The 25,138-nt window shown below is 37.8% G+C and overlaps 1 protein-coding gene across 8 annotated transcripts in view; it reads left to right on the top strand.

Annotated features, from left to right (window-relative positions):
* ATP8A2 (ATPase phospholipid transporting 8A2) overlaps positions 1 to 25,138 on the top strand; it is a 761,757-nt gene that overhangs the window by 552,439 nt on the left and 184,180 nt on the right. For all 8 annotated transcript variants that reach the window (XM_072611751.1, XM_072611756.1, XM_072611754.1 and 5 more), the window contains one exon: positions 23,656 to 23,730. In XM_072611751.1, coding sequence (XP_072467852.1) covers positions 23,656 to 23,730 — 75 coding nt within the window. The remainder of the gene's footprint in view (positions 1 to 23,655; positions 23,731 to 25,138) is intronic.

Here is a 25,138-nt window from a genome sequence, read left to right as displayed (position 1 = left end):
ATCTAATTGGTCTTCTCCACGGATTCACCTAAGAATGAAACACAATAGAAGGAAAACCAGTCACCCCATTTAACAAGGTGATATATTAACCTGGGTAAGAAGGGCCCCACCCCCTACCCAAAGGCCCCCTGCAGTTCTTACCTCACTGACCATCAGAGAAGAAAGAGTTTGAATTTCTCCACTGGGTCCTTTTTATTCACTTTAAATTCTTACTCAGCAGCCAATTAAAAGTCTACTCTTCATGTACTCTTCAAGAAGTGAACTGGAAACAGTCATGGTATACCAGTGTGTGCTCTGAACTGAAGGCATGGCCCTTCCATTTTAACATCATCATGCTCGCTTCTAGAATCAGACCCACTCAGTCTGCCCACCCCACACATCGGCTGGTAGCAGACAGAGACTCCTGTGAGTTCTCTGAGATCTGCACTCCATTAACCATTCCCCTGTGTTGCATAATTATTATTGTCATAATTATTGTTATATTGTTATAATGAAAACAGCAGTAAGAAGAGGGCTTTTTTCTCACCATTTTAATAAAATATTGTAACCTCTTTGGAAACACATAATGGATCTGTGGTTTCTTTATCATATCAATTATCCTATTTGATACTTGTTAAAAGACTTGCAACATAATTATACGAAAGGCAAGTAAATTGAAATATTGAATTGTTAAGTAAAGAAAATGTTAGATGGACTTGGTTGGAAACTGACAGTAAAGCAGGAAAAGGTGTCAACCACTACTACAAATTAAAGTTGCTTGCCTTGCCTTTAATGACTCTTTAAAAAAAAAAAAGTGTGCTCTGGCTCACTGTCTCCAGAGCCAGATTTCACGTGCCTCTTGGTGATATCTCCTGCCATTGCTTTGAACCCCTTCTATATACCTTTGAGGGCCAGTGACCAGCACTCCAGTTTTATTTAAACACAATATCTCTTAGCTTTTATAAAGGAATATTTACTTTGTAGATATAGCAATAACAAATATACAAATATTTCCCCCAAATCTCAGGAGCATACTTTCCTACACTACTTCAGTCTCTGAGGAGAGTGGCTCTCTCTTAGCACAATTCCTACATAACCTTGGCCTTACCAAGTTCCAAAACTGCTGCTTGGTAAGTGCTTGTCATAGCTGACCTACTCTAGCTCTCAAAAGCCCCTCCCTAAGGTTACTCTGTGCTCCTTGGGACATTACAATTGGGCTGGCTGCAAAATTCAACATGGGTGCTATCTCCAAGATTCTTGTGTCTCGCTCTTCCAACCTCCAGATGAATTTCCTTTTCTGAAAAGAGAACAGAATAAATGCAGAGGCTAATGACGCCCATTTTTCAGGGCCACATGACTTCAGAAAGGAGAGGGCCCCAAGATCTCCCCCTTTACATCGTACACTTCTACCAGACACTAAACAGAAGAAGTCCAACAGTGAACAGAGCAGCCAAAAATACTGAGGCAAGAGAGGTGGTGGAAGGCCTTTTGGATGCAGAGCCTGCCATTCACCACATGATGAGTAGATCAGAACTACTTATTGAATGTCTACACATACTCCACATTCTCTCCAAGGTACTTCTATTCCATGACATCATAACTGTCCCAGAAGCAAACTTACTCAGCTTCTCCACACAGGAGTATTCCATCAGATAGTGAAGCTGATACGCTCTGCATGGGCCAAACCCCCATTGCAACAGCAACACAAGAAATAAGTGCCTTGTTAAATCCGGGTAACAAACTGTATATTACAGAATTGGCACTTATGTGTGTGTTCTGTTGTAGCATTGAGGATTACAGTATCTGTGTACACAGAGGATTCAGGACCTTCATGGAGTGTTTTCTGTAAGAGAGGAATTTAATCGGGGCATTCATGACATCAAACAGGATATGTAAATCTCATTTTGTAGTTAAACTATAAATTAGCCTTTTTAGTAAAAGGATAAAATAAAAATGTATGTTGTAAGAAAGGACATTGTGAGAATTTAGCCTCTCTATATCACAAAGGCATCTACTGTAGCTGGAATTGATGACTGGCAATTGTTGATGCCCTGACTATATTAGCTTTCTATGCCCTTTAACAGGATTGGAAAATATTTCTGGTCCTTCTTAAGCTGTCTATTATCATGACATCATAAATATACTCATTTAGAATGGATGATTTGCTGTTCCAATGCCTTCAAGCCCTTTTAAATAAATTATTTTCTACTATTCCAAGAATTAATATTGCCATAATTATGCATAAAGCAATAACATGCAATTAAAGTGGCCTTCACAGTTGTTTGAGGGGGAAGAATGTATTAAGAAAATATTACTTACTCCTTCTGAAAATACAAGTGAAAAAAATGAAAGGAAGGGGCTGGGAAAAGAATATTCAGTGACTAGGGGGATGCAGGAGTGCTACAGAATACTAAACTCTCCATTTCTAGGTCACCAGTATAAATCTATACCAGGTCAGTACTAACATTAAAATTATTTCTATTTTTTGCCATCTCTGTTTGCGAGTTGAGATGATATCCTGAATGTGGCACACAGAATAGATGTCTATATGAACATTGCTACTAATTGGCACCTTTGTTGGCAGTCACAGTGGATAAGCTCATGCCTGAGCATGAAGAAAGCAAATACTCTGCTTTTTCCACCCCACAAGAAATCCCTACAAGTTAGTATTATAGATGCTATAATGAAGAGTTAAAATAAAGCTTCACACTGTTGGACTGGAGAAAATGGTGGCGGGGGAAGTAACTTCTCCTGGATTAGCATTAAATAACATTACAAGGTCCTAAGTTTTGGGGCTAATATATACCCAGGACAAAGAAAATCATTTGTACCTATTATTTTTTCTTTCTTATTTTCTTCCCATCCTTTTTTGTGACCAAACCACCTGGAACAACCCTCATACTTGTGAGTTTGAGGAGTTTGCTGGTAAGTCCCCAGAAGTTGATGGTATGAGGATATTTTGTGACCACTGCCAGAAGCTGAACATGAACTCCCAAATGGGCAGCACTCTTACCTTGCTTCCCAGCTTGCTACTGGTTATAGTAAGTTCAGTGGTCAGAGTAAACCCCAATCTCTCTATCTGAGCCCTTTCAAAGTCAGAAGAGGAGCATAAAGGAAGGCGGAGCATAAAGAAAATAGGACAGTAGCTTCCTTCCCAAATCCCTGATCTCCTCTGCACCATAAAGAAAAGCAAAACCTAATTCACTGCTCCCTTTTTCTATTACAGTTTTTCAAAATTTTATTCTAAAAATGACAACAAACCATAATAGGTTTCTAATTACTTTTCGTTTATAAGAATCATAATATTTTAGAGTTGAAAGGTCCTTCACAGGTCATCCAGTGAGTGTGATCCTGAGCCACACAACCTAAATCACAAATCTTTTACAAACAACTAAATGATTATCCAGGCTCATCTTAAACCTTTCCAGTGCCAGGGCTTTCACTGTTTTCTAAGACAGCCCATCCATTTTTACGTAACTCTAATTATAATTTTTCCTTAATATTGAGATAAAATTCTACTCCCTTTAACTTTCACCTACTGATCTTGGTTATGATCTCTGGGGTCAAACAGATCAAACTCCCCCTTTTCCCCTACATGACAGCCTTTTTTAGAAGATTGTTGTTATGTCTGCCTACATTTTTTCTTCCTTAGGCATAGTTTCAAATTTCCCTATCTTGATTGTCCACTTCAGGATATGCTCAAACTTGTCCATGTCTTTCCTAAAGTGGAGCACCAAGAACAGGACAGGTACTTTGATTGGGATAATGGGGAGTGGGACTCTCAACTCCTTCACCTTCAGCTCTAGGCAACCTAAGGTTGCTTTGCACTATTGAGCTACCATGTTCCTGTCTGCTTTACCATTGCTCCCTAAGGACTGTGGGACCTTTCCATTGATTTGCATCTATAATCATCCATATGTGTCATCACCCTCATTAAAATTGGAGGTCCTTGAGGAAAGAGACTCTCTTGCTTTTCTTTTTATAAACTCTGTACTTGCCACTGAACTTTGCACAGAGTGACTAAGAGTACCAGGCCTAAAGATATAAGTTCAAATCTAACCTCAGATACTATCTGTAAAAGCTCAGATAAGTCAGTAGCCTTGGTCTTCCTCAGTTTCTTCATCTATAAATTGAGGACAATAGCACCTATCTCCCAGGTTTGCTGTGAGGATCAAATGAGATGATATTTCTAAAGCACATAGGACACTGCCTGGCAAATAATAGGTGCTTAATAAATGCTTGTTCCCTTCCCCCTTACTAAATGCTTTTTAATTCATTCATTCACTTTCATATTAAGTTTTCAGTTCACTAGGATCCCTTATATCTTTTTTCATATAAATTGCTTTCTAGCAACATCTCTTCTCTCCTGTATTTATAGAGTTAATTTTTTAATCCAAATATAAGACTTTAATTTTATGTAAAATCATGCCATGAATTTATGCAGATAGCTAGACTGATGAACAAGTAAGTTGGGGAAGATGATAAATATTGGAGAAGATGTGGGAGAGTTGGAACACTAATTCATTGTTGATGGATCTGTGAGCTGATCCCACCATTCTGGAGAGCAATTTGGAACTGTGCCCAAAGGGCTATAAAAATGTGCATACCCTTTGACCCAGGAATACCACTTCTAGAACTGTATCCGCAAGAGATCATAAAAATGGGAAAGGGTTCCGCATGTACAAAAATATTTATAGCAGCACTCTTTGTGGTGGCCAAAAGCTGGAGATCAAGGGGATGCGCATCAATTGGGGAATGGCTGAATAAATTGTGGTATATGAATGTAATGGAATACTACTGTGCTATAAGAAATGATGAACAGGAAGACTTCTGAGAGACTTGGAAGGACTTATGTGAACTGATGTTGGGTGAAAGGAGCAGAACCAGGAGAACTTGGTACACAGCATCAACCGCAGTATACAAGGAATTTTTCCGGTACACTTAGTATTTTATTGCAATGCAGGGATTTAAATAATTCCCAGTGGTCTCTTAAGGCAAAATGCCTTCCACATCCAGAGAAAGAACTATGGAATTTGATCACAGAATAAAGCAGATCATTTTTCTTTTGTATTATGTTGTGGTTTGTTTTGTGATTTCTCCCATTCATTTTAATTCTTCTATGCAACATGACTAAGGTAAAAATGTATTTAATAGGAATAGATGTGTAGAACCTATATAAAACTGTATGCTATCTCAGGAAGAAAGTGGGAAAGTGGGGAGGAAGGGAAAAAAATCTAAGATATATGGAAGTGATTGTAGAACACTGAAAACAAATAAAATTTTTAAAAAAGTAAGTCGGGGGTTATTAAAATGTATAGATTGATTCAACCTTCTATCTTCATCTACTTTGGTACTGGGCATGAGCCTAATGCATTGTGTGGTGTGGGTTTATATGTGTGTTTATGTGACACACATGTGTATGCCTTTACTATTTTAAAATTTCATCATAAGACTGTTCCCAGTATAAAGAGAACATTTAAGATATTTTCTTCTGAGCTACTTTTAGATTCTATCTGTTTTCTTGGGATGTGACAAAATCTAAATCTGTTGACCTTTATCACTTAGCCTTAAACTTAGTTTAAATGAAACCCTCACCTGTGTTGCTAATAATCCACATGTATTAGAAACCAGACAACTTCACGCTTCTTCCTTGAACATCCTCAAAAATATCCTACTTCCTTTTAGCGGATTTGCCAAAGAAAAAAAATTGTTCTTTTATTATCCTATTCTATTTATCCAACTGAAATTTTTTTGGCATTTAAAAATATTTATTTATTTTTAGTTTTCAACATTCATTTCCACAAGATTTTGAGTTCCAAATTTTCTCCCCATCTCTCCCCTCCCCCGGTCCCAAGACACCATGCAGTTTGATTACGCCTTTCACCAATCTTCCCTCCCTTCTATCATACTCCTCCCTTCCCTTATCCCCATCTTCTCTCTTTTCTTGTAGGGCAAGATAGATTTCTGTACCCCATTACCTGTATTTCTTATTTCCCACTTGCATACAAACAACAATTCACAATATTAGTTCCTAAAACTTTGAGTTCCCACTTCTCTCCCTCCCTCCCTCCCCACCCATTCCCACTGAGAAGGCAAGCAATTCAATATAGGCTATACATGCGAAGTTATGAAAAAGACCTCCATAACAGTCATGTTGTGAAAGGCTAGCTATATTTCCCTCCATCCTATCTGCACCCCCATTTCTTCTATTTTCTCTTTTGACCTTGTCCCTCCTCAAAAGTGTTTACATCTAATTACTCCCTCCTCTCATTTGCCCTTCCTTCTATCATTCCCCCCACACACCCCACTTATCACCTTCTTCCCTACTTTCCTGTAGTGTAAGATAGATTTTCATACCAAATTGAGTATGCATGTTGTTCCCTCCTTAAGCCAAATGTGATTAGAGTAAGCTTCACTTTTTCCCTCCCACCTCCCCTTTTCCCCCTCCATTGAAAAAGCTTTATTTTGCCTCTTTAATGAGAGATAATTTGCCCTATTCCACCCTTAATTTATTTATTTATTTAACTTTTAACGTTTATTTTCACAAAATTTTGGGTTCCAAATTTTCTCCCCATTTCTCCCCTCCCCCCCACCCCAAAACACCAAGCATTCTAATTGCCCCTATCACCAATCTGCCCTCTTTTCTAACATTCCTCCCTTCCCTTGTCCCCATCTTCTCTTTTGTCCTGTAGGGCCAGATAACTTTCTATACCCCATTATCTGTATTTCTTATTTCCTAGTAGCAAGAACAATACTTGACAGTTGTTCCTAAAACTTTGACTTCCAACTTCTCTTCATCCCTTCCTCCCCATCCATTCCCTTTGGGAAGGCAAGCAATTCAACATAGGCCATATCTGTGTAGTTTTGCAAATTACTTCCATAATAGTCATGTTATGAAAGACTAATTTTATTTCCTTCCATCCTATCCTGCCCCCCATTGCTTCTGTTCTCTCTTTTGATCCTGTCCGTCCCCAAGTGTGTTGACTTCAAATTGCTCCCTCCTCCCACTGCCCTCCCTTCCATCATCCCCCCCCCCAGCCTGCTTATCCCCTTCTCCCCCACTTTCCGGTATTGTAAGATAGGTTTTCATACCAAAATGAGTGTGCATTTTATTCCTTCCTTTAATCAAATGTGATGAGAGTAAGCTTCATGTTTTTCTCTCACCTCCCCTCTTTTTCCCTCCACTAAAACATCTTTTGCTTGCCTCTTTTATGAGAGATAATTTGCCCCATTTCATTTCTCCCTTTCTTCTCCCAATATATTTCTTTCTCACCACTTAATTTCATTTTTTTAAGATATGATCCCATCCTATTCAGTTCACTCTGTGCTCTGTGTGTGTGTGTGTGTGTGTGTGTGTGTGTGTGTGTAATCTTACCAACTACCCAAATACTGAAAAGTTTCAAGAGTTACAAATATTGTCTTTCCATGTAGGAATGTAAACAGTTCAACTTTAGTAAGTCCCTTATGACTTCTCTTTGCTGTTTAGTTTTTCATGCTTCTCTTCATTCTTGTGTTTGAAAGTCAAATTTTCTTTTCAGCTCTGGCCTTTTCATCAAGAATGTTTGAAAGTCCTCATTTCATTGAAAGACAATTTTTTCCCCTGAATATTATACTCAGTTTTGCTGGGTAGGTGATTCTTGGTTGTAGACCTAGATCCTTTGACTTCTGGAATATCATATTCCATGCCCTTTGATCCCTTAATGTAGAAGCTGCTAGATCTTGTGTTATCCTGATTGTATTTCCACAATATTTGAATTGTTTCTTTCTAGCTGCTTGCAATATTTTCTCCTTGACCAGAGAACTCTGGAATTTGACCACAATGTTCCTAGGAGTTTCTCTTTTTGGATCTCTTTCAGGAGGTGATGATCAGTGGATTCTTTCAATATTTATTTTGCCCTCTGGTTCTAGAATATCAGGGCAGTTTTCCTTGATAATTTCATGAAATATGTTGTCTAGGCTCTTTTTTGATCATGGCTTTCAGGTAGTCCCATAATTTTTAAATTGTCTCTCCTGGATCTCTTTTCCAGGTCAATTGTTTTTCCAATGAGATATTTCACATTATTTTCCATTTTTTCATTCTTTTGGTTTTAATTTGTGATTTCTTGGTTTCTCATAAAGTCGTTAGCCTCCATCTGTTCCATTCTAATTTTGAAAGAACTATTTTCTTCAGTGAGCTTTTGGACCTCCTTTTCCATTTGGCTAATTTTTAAAGCATTCTTCTCCTCATTGGCTTTTTGAACCTCTTTTGCCAATTGAGTTAGCCTATTTTTCAAGGTGTTATTTTCTTCAGCATTTTTTTGGGTCTCCTTCAGCAAGGTGTTGACCTGCTTTTCATACTTTTCTTGCATCTCTCTCATTTCTCTTCCCAGTTTTTCCTCTACCTCTCTTCCTTGATTTTCAAAATCCTTTTTGAGCTCTTCCATGGCCTGAGCCCATTGAATATTTATTTTGGGTGTTTGGGATACAGAAGCCTTGACTTCTATGTCTTTCCCTGATGGTAAGCATTGTTCTTCCTCATCAGAAAGGATGGGAGGAGATATCTGTTCACCAAGAAAGTAACCTTCTATGGTTTTATTTTTTACCCTTTTGGGGGTATTTTCCCAACCAGTTACTGGACTTTTGGGTCCTTTGTCAAGAGTAGGGTATACTCTGGGAATCTGTGAGATCTCAGTTCCTCCAAGGTGGCACAATCAAGTGTGGATCTGGATGCAGAAAGGGATTTTTATGTCCAGAATCTTAGCAATTGCCTCTGCACAGCCACCTAGCCTCCAGCTCTGCCAAGTCAGCCCTGGGGGTTGATTTTCAGATAAGTTGGATGGGCAGGGCCGCCATTCAGTGTAAGACAAAGACCATCTTGGCCAGGTCCTCCACCCAGGGCTGAGGTAAGACTCAGCTCTTCAGTGCCCCCAGGGGTTTTTACGCTCCAACAAGGAGCAGTCTGTATGGGCTGCTGTGCACCCTCTCTGGCTGCTGCCTGCTGCTGGAGCTATGGGGAGGCCTTTCTCCCTTCCTGGCCAGCTGATAAAACCCTTTCACTGACCTTTGGCACCTGTGGGTTGAGGGATCTGAGGCCTTGCTGCTGGGACTGGGAATTCTGTCCCAAGGTGTCCTCCTCCCAGAGTCTTGTCGCCACGCCATGGCCAAGGCTAGGCTGGGCTCCACGCTCTGCTCTGCGTCTGGTGCAACCAATGTTTCCATGGGCCTTTCAGGTCACTGTGGGCTGGAAATCTCCTCCACTCTGTTGTCCTCCACTTCTGCTGCTCCAGAATTTGTTGAGTCCCTCTTTACAGATATTTTGTGGGCTGCATGGGGACACATTATGTAAGTGTGTCTTTCTACTCAGCCATCTTGGCTCCGCTCCCCCCTTAATTTTTTTTTTTTAGATATCATCCCTTCCTGTTCAACTCACCTTGTGCCTGCTCTCTTTATGTATATAATCCCTCCAACTCAATACTCAAATACTGAGAAAAGGCTCAAGTTACAAATATTATCTTTCCATGTAGGAATGTAAACAGTTCAACTTTACTAAGTCCCTTATGATTTCTCTTTTCTGTCTGCCTTTACATGCTTTTCTTGACTCTTGTGTTTGAAAGTCAAAATTTTCTATTCAGCTCTGGTCTTTTCATCAAGAATGCTTGAAAATTCTCTATGTCATTGAATGACCATTTTTCCCCTGAAGTATTATACTCAATTTTGCTAGGTAGGTGATTCTTGGTTTTAATCCTAGTTCCTTTGACTTCTGGAATATCATATTCCAAGCACTTCAGTCCATTAATGTAGAAGCTGCTAGATCTTGTGTTATCCTGATTGTATTTCCACAATACTCCAATTGTTTCTTTCTGGCTGCTTGTAATATTTTCTCCTTGACCTGGGAACTCTGGAATTTGGCTACAGTATTCCTAGGAGTTTTTCTTTTTGGATCTATTTCAGGTGGTGATCGTTGGATTCCTTCAATATTTATTTTATTCTCTGGTTCTAGAATATCAGGGCAGTTTTCCTTGATAATTTCATGAAACATGATATCTAGGCTCTTTTTTTGATCATGACTTTCAGGTAGTCTCATAATTTTTAAATTGTCTCTCCTGGATCTCTTTTCCAGATCAGCTGTTTTTCCAATGAGATATTTCACACTGTCTTCTATTTTTTCATTCTTTTGGCTTTATTTTGTAATTTCTTGGTTTTTCATAAAGTCATTAGCTTTCATATGTTCCATTCTAATTTTTAAAGAACTGTTTTCTTCAGTGAGCTTTTGAACCTCCTTTTCCATTTGACCCATTCTGCTTTTTAAAGCATTCTTCTACTCATTAGCTTTTTGGACCTCTTTTGCCATTTAGGTTAGTTTACTTTTAAAGGTGTTAACTTCTTCAGCGTTTTGGGGTCTCCTTTAGCAAGCTGTTGACTCACTTTTCATGATTTTCTTGCATCACTCTCATTTCTCTTCCCAATTTTTTCTCCATCTCTCTTACTTGATTTTCAAAATCCTTTGTGAGCTCTTCCATGGCCTGAGACCATTGAATATTCTTTTGGAGATTTTTGGATGTAAAAGCCTTGACTTCTATGTCTTTCTCTGATGGTATGCTTTTTTCTTCCTCATCCAAAAGGATAGAAGAAAACCTGTCCACCAAGAAAGTAACCTTCTATTTTTTTTCCCCTTTTGGGGTTATTTTCCCAAACAGTTACTTGACTTTTGAGTCCTTTGTCAAGTTGAGGGTATATTCTAGGGACTTGTAAGTTTTCAATTCCTCCAAGGTGGCACAATCAAGGGGGAGGAGTTTCATCCTCTCCTGGCCAGTGCTCTGGTCTATGAGCAACCACCAGTACTCCTTTCTGCCCAGGATCTGTGAGGAGGATTACCTCTCCAGAGCCTCTACCAGTTCCACCATGCCAGGGCTCCTCCTCACCCCAGGACTTCCACTCAGAACTGAGACCCTAAGGTCTACTCATTTCCCCCAGGGTCTTCAAAAGTGGACAGTGCTACTACAGTGGCTGCTGCTGCCCTGGAGCAGGGGTTGGGGCCAGAAGCCACTCCCCTTTCACCCAGGTGAAAGAGCTTTCTACTGACATTTGAAGCTGACTTTGGCATTTGTGGGGTGACAAGTCTGGGAACCACAGCTGCTACCCATGATTCTGTGCCCGGAAGCCTGCTGCAGTCCTGTCCCTGCCAAGCTGCATGGCCAACGTGGGGCTGCACTCTGCTCCAAACCTTGGTGCAATAGACCTTTCCTGTTGACTTTCCAGGCTATCTTGGGCTGGAAATCTCTTTCACTCTGTCGTTTTGTGGCTTCTGGTGTTCTAGAATTTGTTTAGAATCATTTTTTACAGGTATTTTATGGGCTATGGAGGTAGAGCTAGAGCAGGTCTGTCCTTCTACTCTGCCATCTTATCTCTGCCCCCCTCCAACTGAAAATATATTATTATTTTCATTTAATTCTGTGTTGCAAGGTTCCATAAGGGCTTTAAGAATGTGCTTCTCAAAATGCAGTACATGGATCCCTGTGAGTCCCTCAACCTTTTCAGGAGGTCCACAAGTTCAAAACTGTTTTCATAGTAATTCTTAGACATTATCTGCCTATTAAAATATTCCTCCATTTTCCAGCTGCATATCTTTGTGAGCCTGAATTTTCTTCCTATACTCCAACCAAAGCAAAATCTCAGCAGATTACAAATGCAGAAGCAAGCATGAGAATCTAGCTACCTTCTATTAAGCCAGATAATAGATTTATTAAAATATATAAAACTGCCACTTTTCTTATTAAAAGTTTTTAAACTATGGTTATTTTTATGAAAACATTTATATTAACATGTAGTAGCTTTGCTGAAGTTATTTTAGTGAATTAAATATTTTAAATGATTAATTTTAATTTCTAATATGATAAATATTGATAGATATAATCCATATAAATAAAAGCTCTTTGGGATCTTCAATCATTTTTAAACATAAGAGACCAAAAAGTTTGAGAAGTGTGTCTTTAGATTTCTCTTTGCAACATCTTGTGAGGTAGTAGGTAAGAAAAAAGTATACAAAAAATATGGCTCCACCAGAAGTCATCTGCATGGGGATCAGACTTCTGGTACTTTTGCTCATTGACTGCTGCTCAGTCTGCTTACCCTGACTTGACAATTACTTGAAAACCTTGTTTTATAAGTAATAGAATTTGTAATCACATACTTTTATAAATTGAACTCATGTCATACATATTGCTGCCATTCCTTTAAAAAATAAACCCCCCTACCACTATTTGACCATCAAAAAGTTGGTAATAACCTCGCCATTAATAAATGAAAAGATTCTGATTAGTGACCTCTAGATGAAAGGTTTATTATTCCATTACTAGTCTCTCGAGCTATTTGGTCACCTAGTACTATATTTGGTCTGAAGAATCTAATCCTTGAACTATAAAAATCTAAGTAGTCCTTGACACAATTTGGAGCTATTAAAATCTATTGCGCCAAGAAGCCTTTATTTAAAAAAATCAATTTAATTGTGCATACCCCATCTGGTCAGAATTAAACTCATTTTTAAAACTCCTAATTTTGTATTTACCTGATGTCCTATATTGTAACATGAATTTTTTTATAATAGAAACATTCTGTAGTGCTGAGAAAATAAATATCTGAAGGAAATTTCTTAACATTTACCAGGCTCCCCTTTTTTATTTCATATTCAGCCATAAAATTAAACTTCATGCAGTATTTATCATTTGAATGGGCCAAGAGAAGTCTAAGTTCAAGGAATATATGAATGTAATGTTACATGTATTTGCATATAATCATTTAAATTTTCCTTTTCCTGCTTTCCTTAATTGAAATGAATCCATTTTAGAGACACAACTGGATTTCCCTGTTGATATTTTTAGTTTGCTTTAAAAAAAAAATTCAGGAAGCTTGAGAACTGAAAAGTGAACATTTTCTATTTTCACTAACTTATACCTTCTGGTTTCATCTCCATTAGGAAAAGTGAACCATGTTTCTATTCACAATGCTAAAGAAATATGCTTTAAATCATAGGGATTTATTTTTAATGAAGCCAACATTTGTTGTATACTTTCTTAACTGTTTTGTAACCACACTTAAGTGTAAGAGTCTTTGCTAATTTAGGGTCTCTGTAAAGGTCTATCTCTATTAAAGTCTGAAAATGTGGACTTATTCTTTGTTTAATAATAATAATAATAATAATAGTAATAGCTAACATTTATATAGTGCTTGCAGTATCCCAGGCATTGTGTTAAATGTTTTCCAAATAGTAACTCACTTGATCCTCACAATAACCTTGGAAGAGGTGTTATTATTATCCCCATTTTACAGTTGAAGGAACTGAGGCAAAAAAAAAAGTTAAGTGATTTGCCCAGAGTCACACACCTAGTATAAGTGTCTGAGGCTGTATTTGAACTCATCTTCCAGACTCCAGGTACAGCACTCTCCACTGCACCACCCAAGTGCCTATGGGCATATGATGGTTAAGTCAAGTGTATAGAATATCAAATCTCATGGTTACTCATAGCCTGATAGAACATATGCTTGTTGAGGTTGGAAACTATTTAATTTTGTCTGTGTATCTCTAGGGCCTAACTTAGTGCCTTGCATATGGTAAATGCTTAATGAGTTGTTAATTGATGGAGTAATTAATAATCATGGGTGACATAGACTTTCAGAGTTAATTATGAATTTTATCACTACCTTTCATGTCATTTAAGTATGAATGGGTCACTATCATAATGGTGTTTTACTAATTCAGCTTACTAATTTTCAATATTTATGATATCTCTCAGACCAGTTCATATATAAGCTACAAAATTGATCCTTACTTGTAACTCTTCTCATTAAGACATCAGAGAAGTGTTTGTGTGTTCTTTCAAAAAATGTATAAGAAAACTACCACCACACCTTTGTAAAAAAAAAAAAAAAAAAACAAAAAACAGTCTAAATATAAGCGTAACATATCACTGCCAAACTTAGCACCATTTTCATGTACAAACAGCCTAGGATGATGACAACAACCACCAGTTAAATAACCAACTAAGTAGGGTGAGAATCCAGGTTGTCAGCATAGTCAAAAAAAAATTTGATGTTGCTTGATGGACATTCACTGAGACATAAGTATAATCAATTAGGTAATACTGTTATAGTATTTTTGACAGTCAGGCAATAGTTAAAATGAAAAGGAATCTTTTTTTCCAAGAAGGAAAATCCATTTAATAACTTTGGACCAGTTTGCTCATAGCAGTACCGTGCTTGAGATCTGAAAACCCCAGGAGCTTGGCAAGCCAGTAGGACTTGGCAGGTTTTCCTACCAACGTACTAAGTCGGAGTCAAACTGAGCCAGACTCTGGCTCACTAAGCTTTATATGTATTTAATATTCCTTATTAACAAGAAGGTTGTGGCGCAGGACTTTTTTCCACTAACCTCAGACAACAAAATATAGCCTCTCTACAACCACAGTTTAAGAAATGACATACAATCACTTGGGGATTTTTGTCCATCTGTTCTGATAGCGTGGTGTGTCCAGTTGTATGCACATAAGCATGTTGCTTTGTAACTTATGTTTCCATTAAAAATGACATGCATGTGTTTACAAACTGGACTGCACTCATACTTTCTGTGTAGGTTGGCGTTTGCTAGTGTGAAAGACTGATTTTATGGCACAGCATGTCACGCAACTTGAACAAACCTCTCCCACAAGTAGGTAAAAGAGAAGGCAAATCAGTTTGTGAAGATACTAAAAATATAGTGTGTTCTCATTCTCCTCAAATTTCACCTGGCGGGATCATCCCAAAATGAAAATGAAATCAAGTTTTACTTTTCAAACATCTTGTAAAAGCAAAGCAAATACCAAACCCAGCCCGTGTTTGTTGTTTCTTTCCTTTTTTTTGGTTCCAATGAAGCCAATAGTTATAATTATGCCCTACTATATTGTGACATTCTGGGGGTAAAAGACATCAAATCTGTCCTCTCCTGTAGCACCTAACACTGGCCTTGAACGTAGGAGGTTCTCAGTCAGTGTTTAAGTTGAGGTGAATGATGGCTTTTTTCACTGAAGCATTAAAAATATGGAATTGAGGAAGGTTGTGCATGATTTTTGTTACACTCTTCAAAGCCTGCTACACCTGCAATTGATAATTTAGTACAAACATATCAAAATTCTTCACAAAGTACTCACATGAGAAAACTAACATCAGTTTTGATGAGAAATGAGACGTGACTGTTACTTAAGGTGTTGGTCTCTGAAGCCAATACCATGGCATGGCCCCAAAGTAGTATGTAGTAGACTAATTAAAAGATGGGATGATGATTCACATCCCACCCTCTAGCACAACTGCATTGTCCACTTCACCTGTTATTGTTATTGTTTAGTCATTCAGTTGTGTCTGAGTCTGTGTGAAAGTCCATGGGATTTTCTTGTCAAAGATGCTAGAGCAGTTTGCCATTTCCTTCTCTAGTGTGTTGCCTTTTTACCAATGAGGAACTGAGACAAATGTAGGTTAAGTGATTTGCCCAGGGTCACACAGTTAGTAAGTGTCTGAGACCACATTTGTATTCAGATCTTCCTGACTTCAGGCCTGATGATCTATTTGCTGCACCACCTAATTGTCCCACTTCAACCATTATTACTCAGCAGTTCACCATACCACCCACTGCCTCTTGTGGCTTGGTGGGGTATTGGCTACTGGGGATAGCCTCCAAATTTATGTCTTCCTTGTTCTTCCTTACCCCATATCTCAATGGTTGTCAAATCATGTTTCTACCTTCACAACATCTCACAAATCTGCCCTCTTCTCTCCACTCACACTTCTGCCACCTTAGTTCAGGCCCTTATCGCCTCTTGTCAGGACCATTGCAATTATCTCCTAATTGTTCTTGCTGTGTTAGTGCTCTTTCCTCTCTCATCTTTCACACAACTACCAAAATGATTTTTCTTTTTTTAATTTAATTTTTAAATTTATTTTCAGTTTTCAACATTCACTTACACATAATTTTGAATTTCAGATTTTCTCCCCATCTCCCCCCTCACCCCACCCCTTGACAGCATGTATTCTGATTACTCTTCCCTCCAATCTGCCCTCCCTTCTATGCCTGCCCCATCCCCTTCCTTTCTATTTTCCTGCAGAGCAAAATAGATTTCTGTATCCCATTGCCTGTATATCTTATTTCCTAGTTGCATGTAAAAACAATTTTAACATTAACTTTTAGATAATTGAGTTCCATATTCTCTCCCTTCCCTCCCCCCCTCATTGAGAAGGCAAACAATTCAATATAGGTTATACATGTGTAGTTATGCAAAACACTTCCACAGCAGCCATGTTCTGAAAATCTAACTATATTTCCCTCTATCCTGTCCTGCCCTTTATTTATTCTGTTCTCTCCTTTGACCTGTACCTCTATCAAAGTGTTTGCTTACAATTATTCTTTCCCCTAGTCTGCTGTCCCTTCTATTATCCAACCTCTCTTATCCCCTTCCTCCCTGCTTTCCTGTTGGGTAAGGTAAACTTCCATATCCAGTTGAATATGTATGTTTTTCCTTCCTGAAGCCAAATCCAATGAAAGGAAGGCTCACTTATTCCCTATCATTTTCCCTTTCTTCCCCTCCATTGTAAAAGCTCTTTCTTGACTTTTTTTATGTGAGATAATTTACCACATTCTACCTCTCCCTTTCTCTTTCTCCTAGTACGTTCTTCTTAACCCTTAATTTTCTTTTTTAGATATCATTCCTTCATATTCAGCTCCCTCTTTGCCCTCCCTCTTTCTCCATACACATATACACATACATACATGCACATATATATGTATGTATATGTATATACATACACACATATATATTCCCTCCAACTATCCTATTATTGAGAAAGGTTTCATGAGTTACAGATATCATTTTTCCATGTAGGAATGTAATAAGTCCCTTATGGTTTTTTTTCCTGTTTACCTTTTCATGCTTCTCTTGATTCTTGTATTTGAAAGTCAAATTTTCCATTCAGCTCTGGTTTTTTCAATAAGAATGCTTGGAAGTTCTCTATTTCATTGAAGTTTCATTTGTTGCCCTAAAGTATACTCAGTTTTGCTGGGTAGATGATTCTTGGTTTTAATCCTAGCTCCTTTGCCCTCTGAAATATTATATTCCAAGTCCTTCTATTCCTTAGTGTAGAAGCTGATAAATCTTGTGTTATCCTGATTGTGTTTCCACAATACTTGAATTGTTTCTCTGGCTGCTTGTTATATTTTCTCCTTGACCCTGAACTCTGAATTCTGAGGAACTCTGTAATTTGGCTACAATATTTCTAGGAGTTTTCCTTTTGGAATTTCTTTCAGGAGCTGATTGGTGGAGTTCTTTCCATTTCTATTTTCCCCTCTGGTTCTAGGCTATCAGGTCAATTTTCCTTAATAATTTCTTGAAAGGTGATGTCTAGTCTGTTTTTTTGATCGTGGCTTTCAGGTAGTCTCATAATTTTTCAATTGTCTCTCCTGGATCTATTTTCCAGGTCAGCTGTTTTCCCAGTGAGATACTTCACATTATCTTCTATTTTTTCATTCTTTTGGCTTTGTTTTATAATTTCTTGATTTCTCATAAAGTCATTAGCTTCCATTTGCTCCATTTTAATTTTTAAAGAATTATTTTCTTCAGTGAGTTTTGGACCTCTTTTTCCATTTGGCCTATTCTGCTTTTTAAGGCATTCTTCTCCTCATTGGCTTTTTAGACCTTGTTTGCCATTTGAGTTAGACTAATTTTAAAGGTGTTATTTTCTTCAGTATTTTGAGTGGTTTCCTTTAGCAAGCTGTTGACTCATTTTTCATGATTTTCTTTCATCGTTCTCATTTTCCTTCCCAATTTTTCCTCCACTTATTTGATTTTCAAAATCTTTTTTGAGCTTCTCCAAGACCTGAGACCATTTGGAGGCTTTGAATACATGGGCTTTGGTCTGTTTTCTTCTTCTGGTTGTATGTTTTCATCTTCCTTGTCACCAATGATGTAAGAAAATACCTCTTCACTGAAAAAGTAAGAATCTGTAGTTTATTTCTTTTTCCCCCTTTTGCTCATTTTCTCAGCCATTTACTCAACTTTTGAGCTCTTTGTTAAGTGAGGGACTCCAGAAGCAGCCTTGCCTTCTGCAGTGGCTGCCATTTCCCTGGGGCAGCTCTGGGGCGGGGTCAGACCAAGCTCCTCTCCCAGCTAGAAAAGAGACCCTTCCCACTGACCTTTGAAACTGTCTAGTGTTTGTGGGTTGAGAAGGCTAGAAACTGCATCTGCCAGTGATTCAGTCCCCTAAGGCCCACTCCAGCTCCCAGTGCTGGTGCACACCAAACTGTACTCCACTCCCAGCTGGGTGTGATATACCCTTCCTGTCACCTTCCCACATTGTCTTGGGCTGGAAGTTTGCTTCAGTCTGTCATTTTGTGACTTCTGCTGCTCTAGAATTTGTTTATGGAGTCATTTTTACAGGTTTTTTGAGGGGTTTGGGGGGGAGCTCTAGCAGGTACCTGCTTCTACTCTGCCATCTTGGCTTCAACCCTAATAGTGGTTTTTCTCAAGCGTGTGTTTAACTGTGTCACTCCCCTACTCACAAACTTCGGTAACTTCTTATTGATTCTGTTATCAATATTATGTCTTCTTTCTAATTCTCATTCTGTGTAAGTTTAATCAAAGAGTAGGACATTATATGATTTATAAATAAATTTATATACATATAAACATATGATGAATATGTACATACATATACATACATACATATAGAGAGAGAAAGAGAGAGAGATACATATTGAGCATATATACCTCCCAAATTTTTGCATAGGAGATGAGTAATCCAAAAAGTTTGGAGACCACAGAATTATAGGAATTGTTATTATTTCACAAGCATTGGCTTCATGGATCAGCTGATTAACAATTCTAGCATGAGTGAGGAGTTGGAGAAATTTGACATGATTCACGTTTATTTGGTACTGAGTTATTAGTGGTTATCAGAAGTGCTGGGAAATAGGTATATCCATTTTATAGGGTCTTTCTGTTAATTGTGTCATGAATAGTGTTTAGTGGTCATATTTAATTTGCATCTTAGTAATAACAAGTGCTAACATTTATATAGCACTTTATAGCTTGCAAAGCACCTTACATACATTACCTCATTTGATTCTATTTTACTTGCTATTACGGTAATGGATAGAGTACTAGACCTGGAGTCAGAAAGACCTGAGTTTCAAATCTGGCCTCAGGCACTAATTAGCCCTATGACCCTGGGCAAGTCAGTTAACCTTTGTTTACCTTACTCCATAAGAAAAGAAAATGGCAGTGGTTCTTTGCCAAGAAAACCCGTAGAGATTATGATGCACAGGGTCACAAAGGGTCAGACGCTACTGAACAAGAGTAAAATAAGTGCTTGTTGATTAATGGCGCAAAGTTCTTCTTGATCTTTTGAAATTACTTTGTATTTACTTATGTAAATATAAGCTCTCTGAGGGCAGAGGCAGTTTGTTTTTTAAAATCTTTATATAACTATCACAACCCATTACTTGCATATTATAAGGGCTTTTATTTTTAAAATAAATTTAATTAAATGGGGAAAAAAATGGAAATGAGCCAAGCTATCCAGATGTAATGGATTTAGAGGAAGACAGGAGTATGAGGCAAGCTTTACAATTTTAAGCATTTTTTAAAATGTGCATACAGTCCAAAGAAGGTTAACTGAAGCAAATTAATGAAACTGGCATTTCTACCCTTGCTAGCTCAGTTCTGACTCCTTGAAACCTGATCCCAGATCACATCTCCTTCATTGCTCCATCGGACTCTCTTCTTGATCCCAGTGCAGGCTCTTGTCTCAAATCTCCGTGATGGCAAAGTTTTAACTTTTGTCACAGTCCGCATTTTAGCTGCTTAAAAATGCCTTCCTTTGATAATCTTATGGCATTATTTATTATATATTATATAATCTTATGGCACTAATTACATTCTACAAAGTTATGTCAGTTATGTCAAATAAGTAGTCTTACATGGTATATGCTATGTGAGCCTCTATTACTTAAAAATGTACATGACTTAGGTTCTAAGGATTTACGCTACAACCATTTACCTTCATGGTACAGACCCTTGAAAGTAAATACCACTACTACAAAAAATCTATGTAATAAAATTTCTACAATCATTGTAATTAGCTCAATTCATTCCATTGAGGAAACATTTATTGAGTATCTATTATGTGCTGGCCACTGGGAAATCCTACAAAAAATGGAAATTCCTGCCCTCAAGGAACTTGCATTCTTCTAGGCAATATAGCGGAGAAGGAAATATAAGATGAGTAGTGATGGGATAGGGGCAAAGCCAAAATGCCCTAGGAAAATGGAAGGAGGAAGAGAATGCTGATAGCTGGAGTTACCAAGAAAAGCTTCCCTTTAGAGACCTTCCTGGAACTGAGCCTTGGAGAAAGCTAAGGATTCTACAAGATGAGGAGGGAATGCATCTGGTGGTGAGAAAATGATCATAGAACAGAGACTTAGCACTGGAAAGGATCTTAGAGGTCATTTACCAGTAGTCTAGATCTTGTTTTATAGAGAGCCAGTTAAGACTCAGTGAGGGTAAACAAGCCACCAGTAGGGAATAAGTGACAGAGCTGAGATATAAACTTAGTCCTTCTACTCTACCACTTCAGTTCCTCTCTTCTCCCCTTCTCCCTTCTCTGTCCTTCATCCTGTATGGTATGAAGACATAGAGCCAGAAGATCCAGATTTGAATCCTGGCTCCATTACTCACATGTCTGGGCCAGGCTTTTCCTTGCTTTGGACCTGGATTACTCCCGGGGTAAAATGAGCTGATGTTAAGTGGTTCTAGTGATCTCTGACCGAAGATACCGGTTCACATCCCTCTTTTAGTTCTGGGCTCATTGCTTTTTAGCTCCCCTTTCTAATCCATACTCTACACCCCCACCATATCTGAGGCTCAAATCTGACCATATGACTCCTCTTCTCAAAAAGCTTTTGTGATCTTCTGTAATCTCAAGGATAAAATGCAAACTCTTCATGTTGGCGATTAAGGCCCTGGTTCCTACTCGCTTTTCCAATCTTGTTTTATATTAATTCCCTTCACAGACTGTGTAATCTAGAAAAACTAGACTGCTAGTCTAGACTTGATATTTCCTGTCCTACCCTCTGTTTGTTACCATAGGCCAGGGGTGGGGAACCTGCAGCCTCAAGGTCACCTGTGACCTGCTAGGTCCTCAAGTGCGGCCCTTTGATGAATCCAAACTTCACAGAACAAATCCCCTTAATAAAAGGATTTGTTTTGTACAGCTTGGACTCAGTCAAAAGGATGCCCAAGGCCACAGGTTCCCCACCCCTGCCATAGACCATCTACCACTTCCTCTAATGTTTATCTTCATCTCCACATCTCAGAAGATGTTGCCTTCAACATCCATTTCAGTGACCAAATCTTCTCTAAATCCTCCCAGTTATTAGTATTCTTTCTCTCTTCAGTTTACCCTGTAACATACTTATTTGTATAAACAGCATATCCTCCCTCCCCAGCAGAGTGTAATTTTCTTAGATTTTCATCTTTGTATTCTTAGCAAACAGTAGATATTTAATAAATGTTTGTGAAAGTGCCAAATGTAGTTGGTCAGTAGGTTTGGCCCAGCTCTCCTCAGCCCTATTAGGAACTGTATATTCATGGTCACTGTACTAACAGAAATGGTAATCTTCTTAGGTTACAAGACAAATGAACATGAAATATTAGCAAATATAAACCAGTAATAACATCAAAAAGTGTTTTAGTATAAGCTATTGTTCTTATAGAAGGTCTGAGATATTTTAATTAATGCGATAATAAAACTTCACAGATGAGGTAGAAATTTGGCCTGACTTAATAAATTCCATGTGAAATGGAATTAATATTTGACTAGGATTCCAGGCTGGGGGGGGGGGAGAATGGAAACAGACACATGGTATTTTTTGTGAGGAAAATGGGACTGGCTTTATCAGGCAGTAAAGGTACTTGTTGGAGATTAATGAGGAAATAAAGTTGCTTTGGGTTGGATGAGGTCAGCTTAGAGAGGGTTTTGAACACTAGGCAGAAGAATTAAATTTGATGTAATAGGCAGTTGGGAGCCATTATAAACTTTGAGTAGTAAAAGGGCATGATAAGTACCAGGCTAATCTATAAAGATTAGCCTGGTAAGAGTCAGAACCAGGGCAGAATTAACAACACTGGGTAAAAGTTGCAGAGGAAAGTTAGAATATAATATCAGGGAAAACTTCCTTATAGTTTGAACTGTCCAAAAATGGCCTGGGCTGCCCATATGGTTATAGATTCCTCCCTCTTTGAAGACCCTTAAACCAAACCTAGATGACTAGATCACCCTCTGCCATCTATGTTATAGGAGGAATTCTTTTTCAGGTAAGGCACTGAGGGCTCTTGAAAATCTAGAATTCTATCATTCTGTGACCCAACATTCAATCATTTAATTTGATTCAACGGGCACACTGATTATGTGACTAGTACTACGTTAGGCACATTGAGGAGCACAAAAGTTGCGGAATAGATAATCCCATTCCTTCAAGGAGTGTGACATCTTGCTTAGTGAGAAAAGATATGCAAACTTAAAATACTTTTTTTTGAGAAATATTCATTATAACAAGATGCCTAAATGTTTTGGCATATGCTATAGTAACAAGACTAAAAACTCTAATACTTTTATTTTTTCATATGTTGTAAACTGAAATCTTTATCAAATAAAAAACAAAAACACTCTTAAAATTATCCTTTTTTGTGATAAGATTCTTAAAAGTGATGTTTGCATACTACTATATCATGGACTTGTAGGAAGAGTCTAGCTAGCTATAGCAAAGTGCCTGATACTCAGTAGGTACTTAATAAATGCTGAGTAATTGTATTTGTTTTCCTGATAGTCTTCAAGATTTCTTCACTTATTAATCAGATTATCTTCTAGATACTTTGCCCTCTCTTCCTGCCTGTCAAAAATCTGCCTTTCTTTTGAAGCCTACCCTAAAGTCTCATCTACACAAAGCTTGCTACAGTTGTTCTGACCCTGCAGTGAGCTTGATTCTCTAGTCTGAACCTCACTACTTAGTCAGTTGGATACTTTCTTTAGTTCTGCTCTTTATTTTGTGTTCCCACTATTCATTCAATTAATTTTAACTTCTTGTTTTATATGAGACACTCTCTTTGGGACAGAGTAGAATACAGAGATGAGGAAGACATGAAATCTACCTGTGAGGAGCTTACAGTCAGTGAGGTACATCAGACACATACACAGATTGCTTAGAAAAACAAAAATGTGAGGTTGCATAGGAAAGGTGAAAACACAGTACAGTGTAAATGTCTTGGTTTTATCTTCTCCCTTAGATTATAAACCTATGGGCATGCTATAAATGTTTGTAATAATTAATACTTCATTGGTTTTTATTTGAATGTGATCATTTAGAGTATTACTTTTATGTCGTTTTTCAGCATAATATACAGTGAAATATTAGAGTACCTCAGACAGTTTCTTCAAAATATTGATAGTATGATCCTTTGAAAAAATATATTTTATGACAGAACAACTGTTATGGTCCTATGGCTAATTATTCCTTTGCAGCTGTGTCCAGCTGGTGGTCCACATTCCATACTACTTCTTTTCAGTGTATGGAAACATTTAGGTCAATATTGATATAAAGCTTCATACAACTTTCTTCTCTTTCAGCTTTGGTTTGCCTTCGTTAATGGATTTTCTGGACAGATTTTATTTGAACGCTGGTGCATCGGCTTGTACAATGTGGTAAGCATTCCCCATCTCCATTTCATACAGAGCCTGCAGAACTTCAGTGACATTCCATTGTTGTTTATATCTAGGAAGTGTATCTAAGTCAATCATCTGTATACATATCATGCACTACAAATACATCTTTAGGGCCTTTGTGGCCACGACACATCCTGCAGAAGCACTAACCCTACACATGTGTTTTCAATCATGGCAGATCATTCTGGAATCACCCCATGAAATTATTACTCCATATATCTTGATAAAATACTATTGCAACCTCTTTAACAATTGGCTGTGTGACATTTTAATATTTCTTTAGGCCAAATGAAAATTTCTGAAATTTACCTAGACATATTCCATTTCAAAAAATTGTTTCTGAATTCACAAACACGGGGATACATGTAAAATGTATAATCATTGTCTTTCTTTTTGTCCCACACTGATTTGCAGAAGCCTGTTTCCCTACTTAAGTTAGATTAACAGATGAATTCACGTTTTTGGGTCCTATCAAGGCTAAATTAATCATCTAAAATGTTCCACTTTTATAATGATTTTAAAGTTATTTGATGATTGTACAGTTTCTGAATTCAGAAGCAACAGTTTTGATTTGTGGTAAATACGAGAAGTAATTATTAAAGGAAATCTAGCTTGTACTGTAGTATTTCAAAAATACTGACCAGACAGTGGGATGCCATTGTGAAAACAGTGAGCCAGAGAACTTCAAGCTTCAAGCCCCTAGTTGTACCACTTGCTGTCTCTATGGGATTTTAGACAAGGTACTTTCCCTCTCTAGGCTTCATTCAACTGCTCATCTATAAAATGAGGGGTTGATACTGGATGACTTTTTAAGGTCTTTTCCAACCCTCAGATCCTATGATTGTCTCTACAGATGCATCATTGACACAGAGGCATCCTATACTGACAATTCTGTCCAAGTTGCTTTGTGGACTCTGGGAGTTTGTTTTCTGCATGCGTCTGTGTAGTCAGTCTTCTAAGGCTGTGTCTTCGGACACACAGAAATACCACTAGATAAAATGTTAGCAATACTTATATAATGTATATGAATCTATAGTTGGTGAATATAGTTGGTTAGACAACTGTGCCAGTGAAGTCCAGTGGACATTATAAGTTTAAACTCTGTGTCTACCAGTTACCTGTGCTGTGTTCCATGAATCCTAATCAACTATACCCCCTAACCAACTGACGTGCAGATTTGTTCAACTGGAAGCAAGTGAGATTTGGAAATGAGCTGAAGTGAATCAGTGTGAATTTGATCTCTGCCAGATATTGGTTTAGAATCTATATCCTTATGTTACTGGATCAATAATCTCTTCTTATATTAAGGACAGAATGATACATAAGCATTGAATGAAATTGCTATGATTAGCTTAAAATGATGTAACAGTTTAGGAAAAAATATTTC

This window comes from Notamacropus eugenii, chromosome 5, assembly GCF_028372415.1.
Source record: "Notamacropus eugenii isolate mMacEug1 chromosome 5, mMacEug1.pri_v2, whole genome shotgun sequence".
NCBI lineage: Eukaryota > Metazoa > Chordata > Mammalia > Diprotodontia > Macropodidae > Notamacropus > Notamacropus eugenii.
The sequence above is the reverse complement of the archived record's forward strand: the minus strand, read 5'-3'. Positions and strand labels throughout refer to the sequence as shown.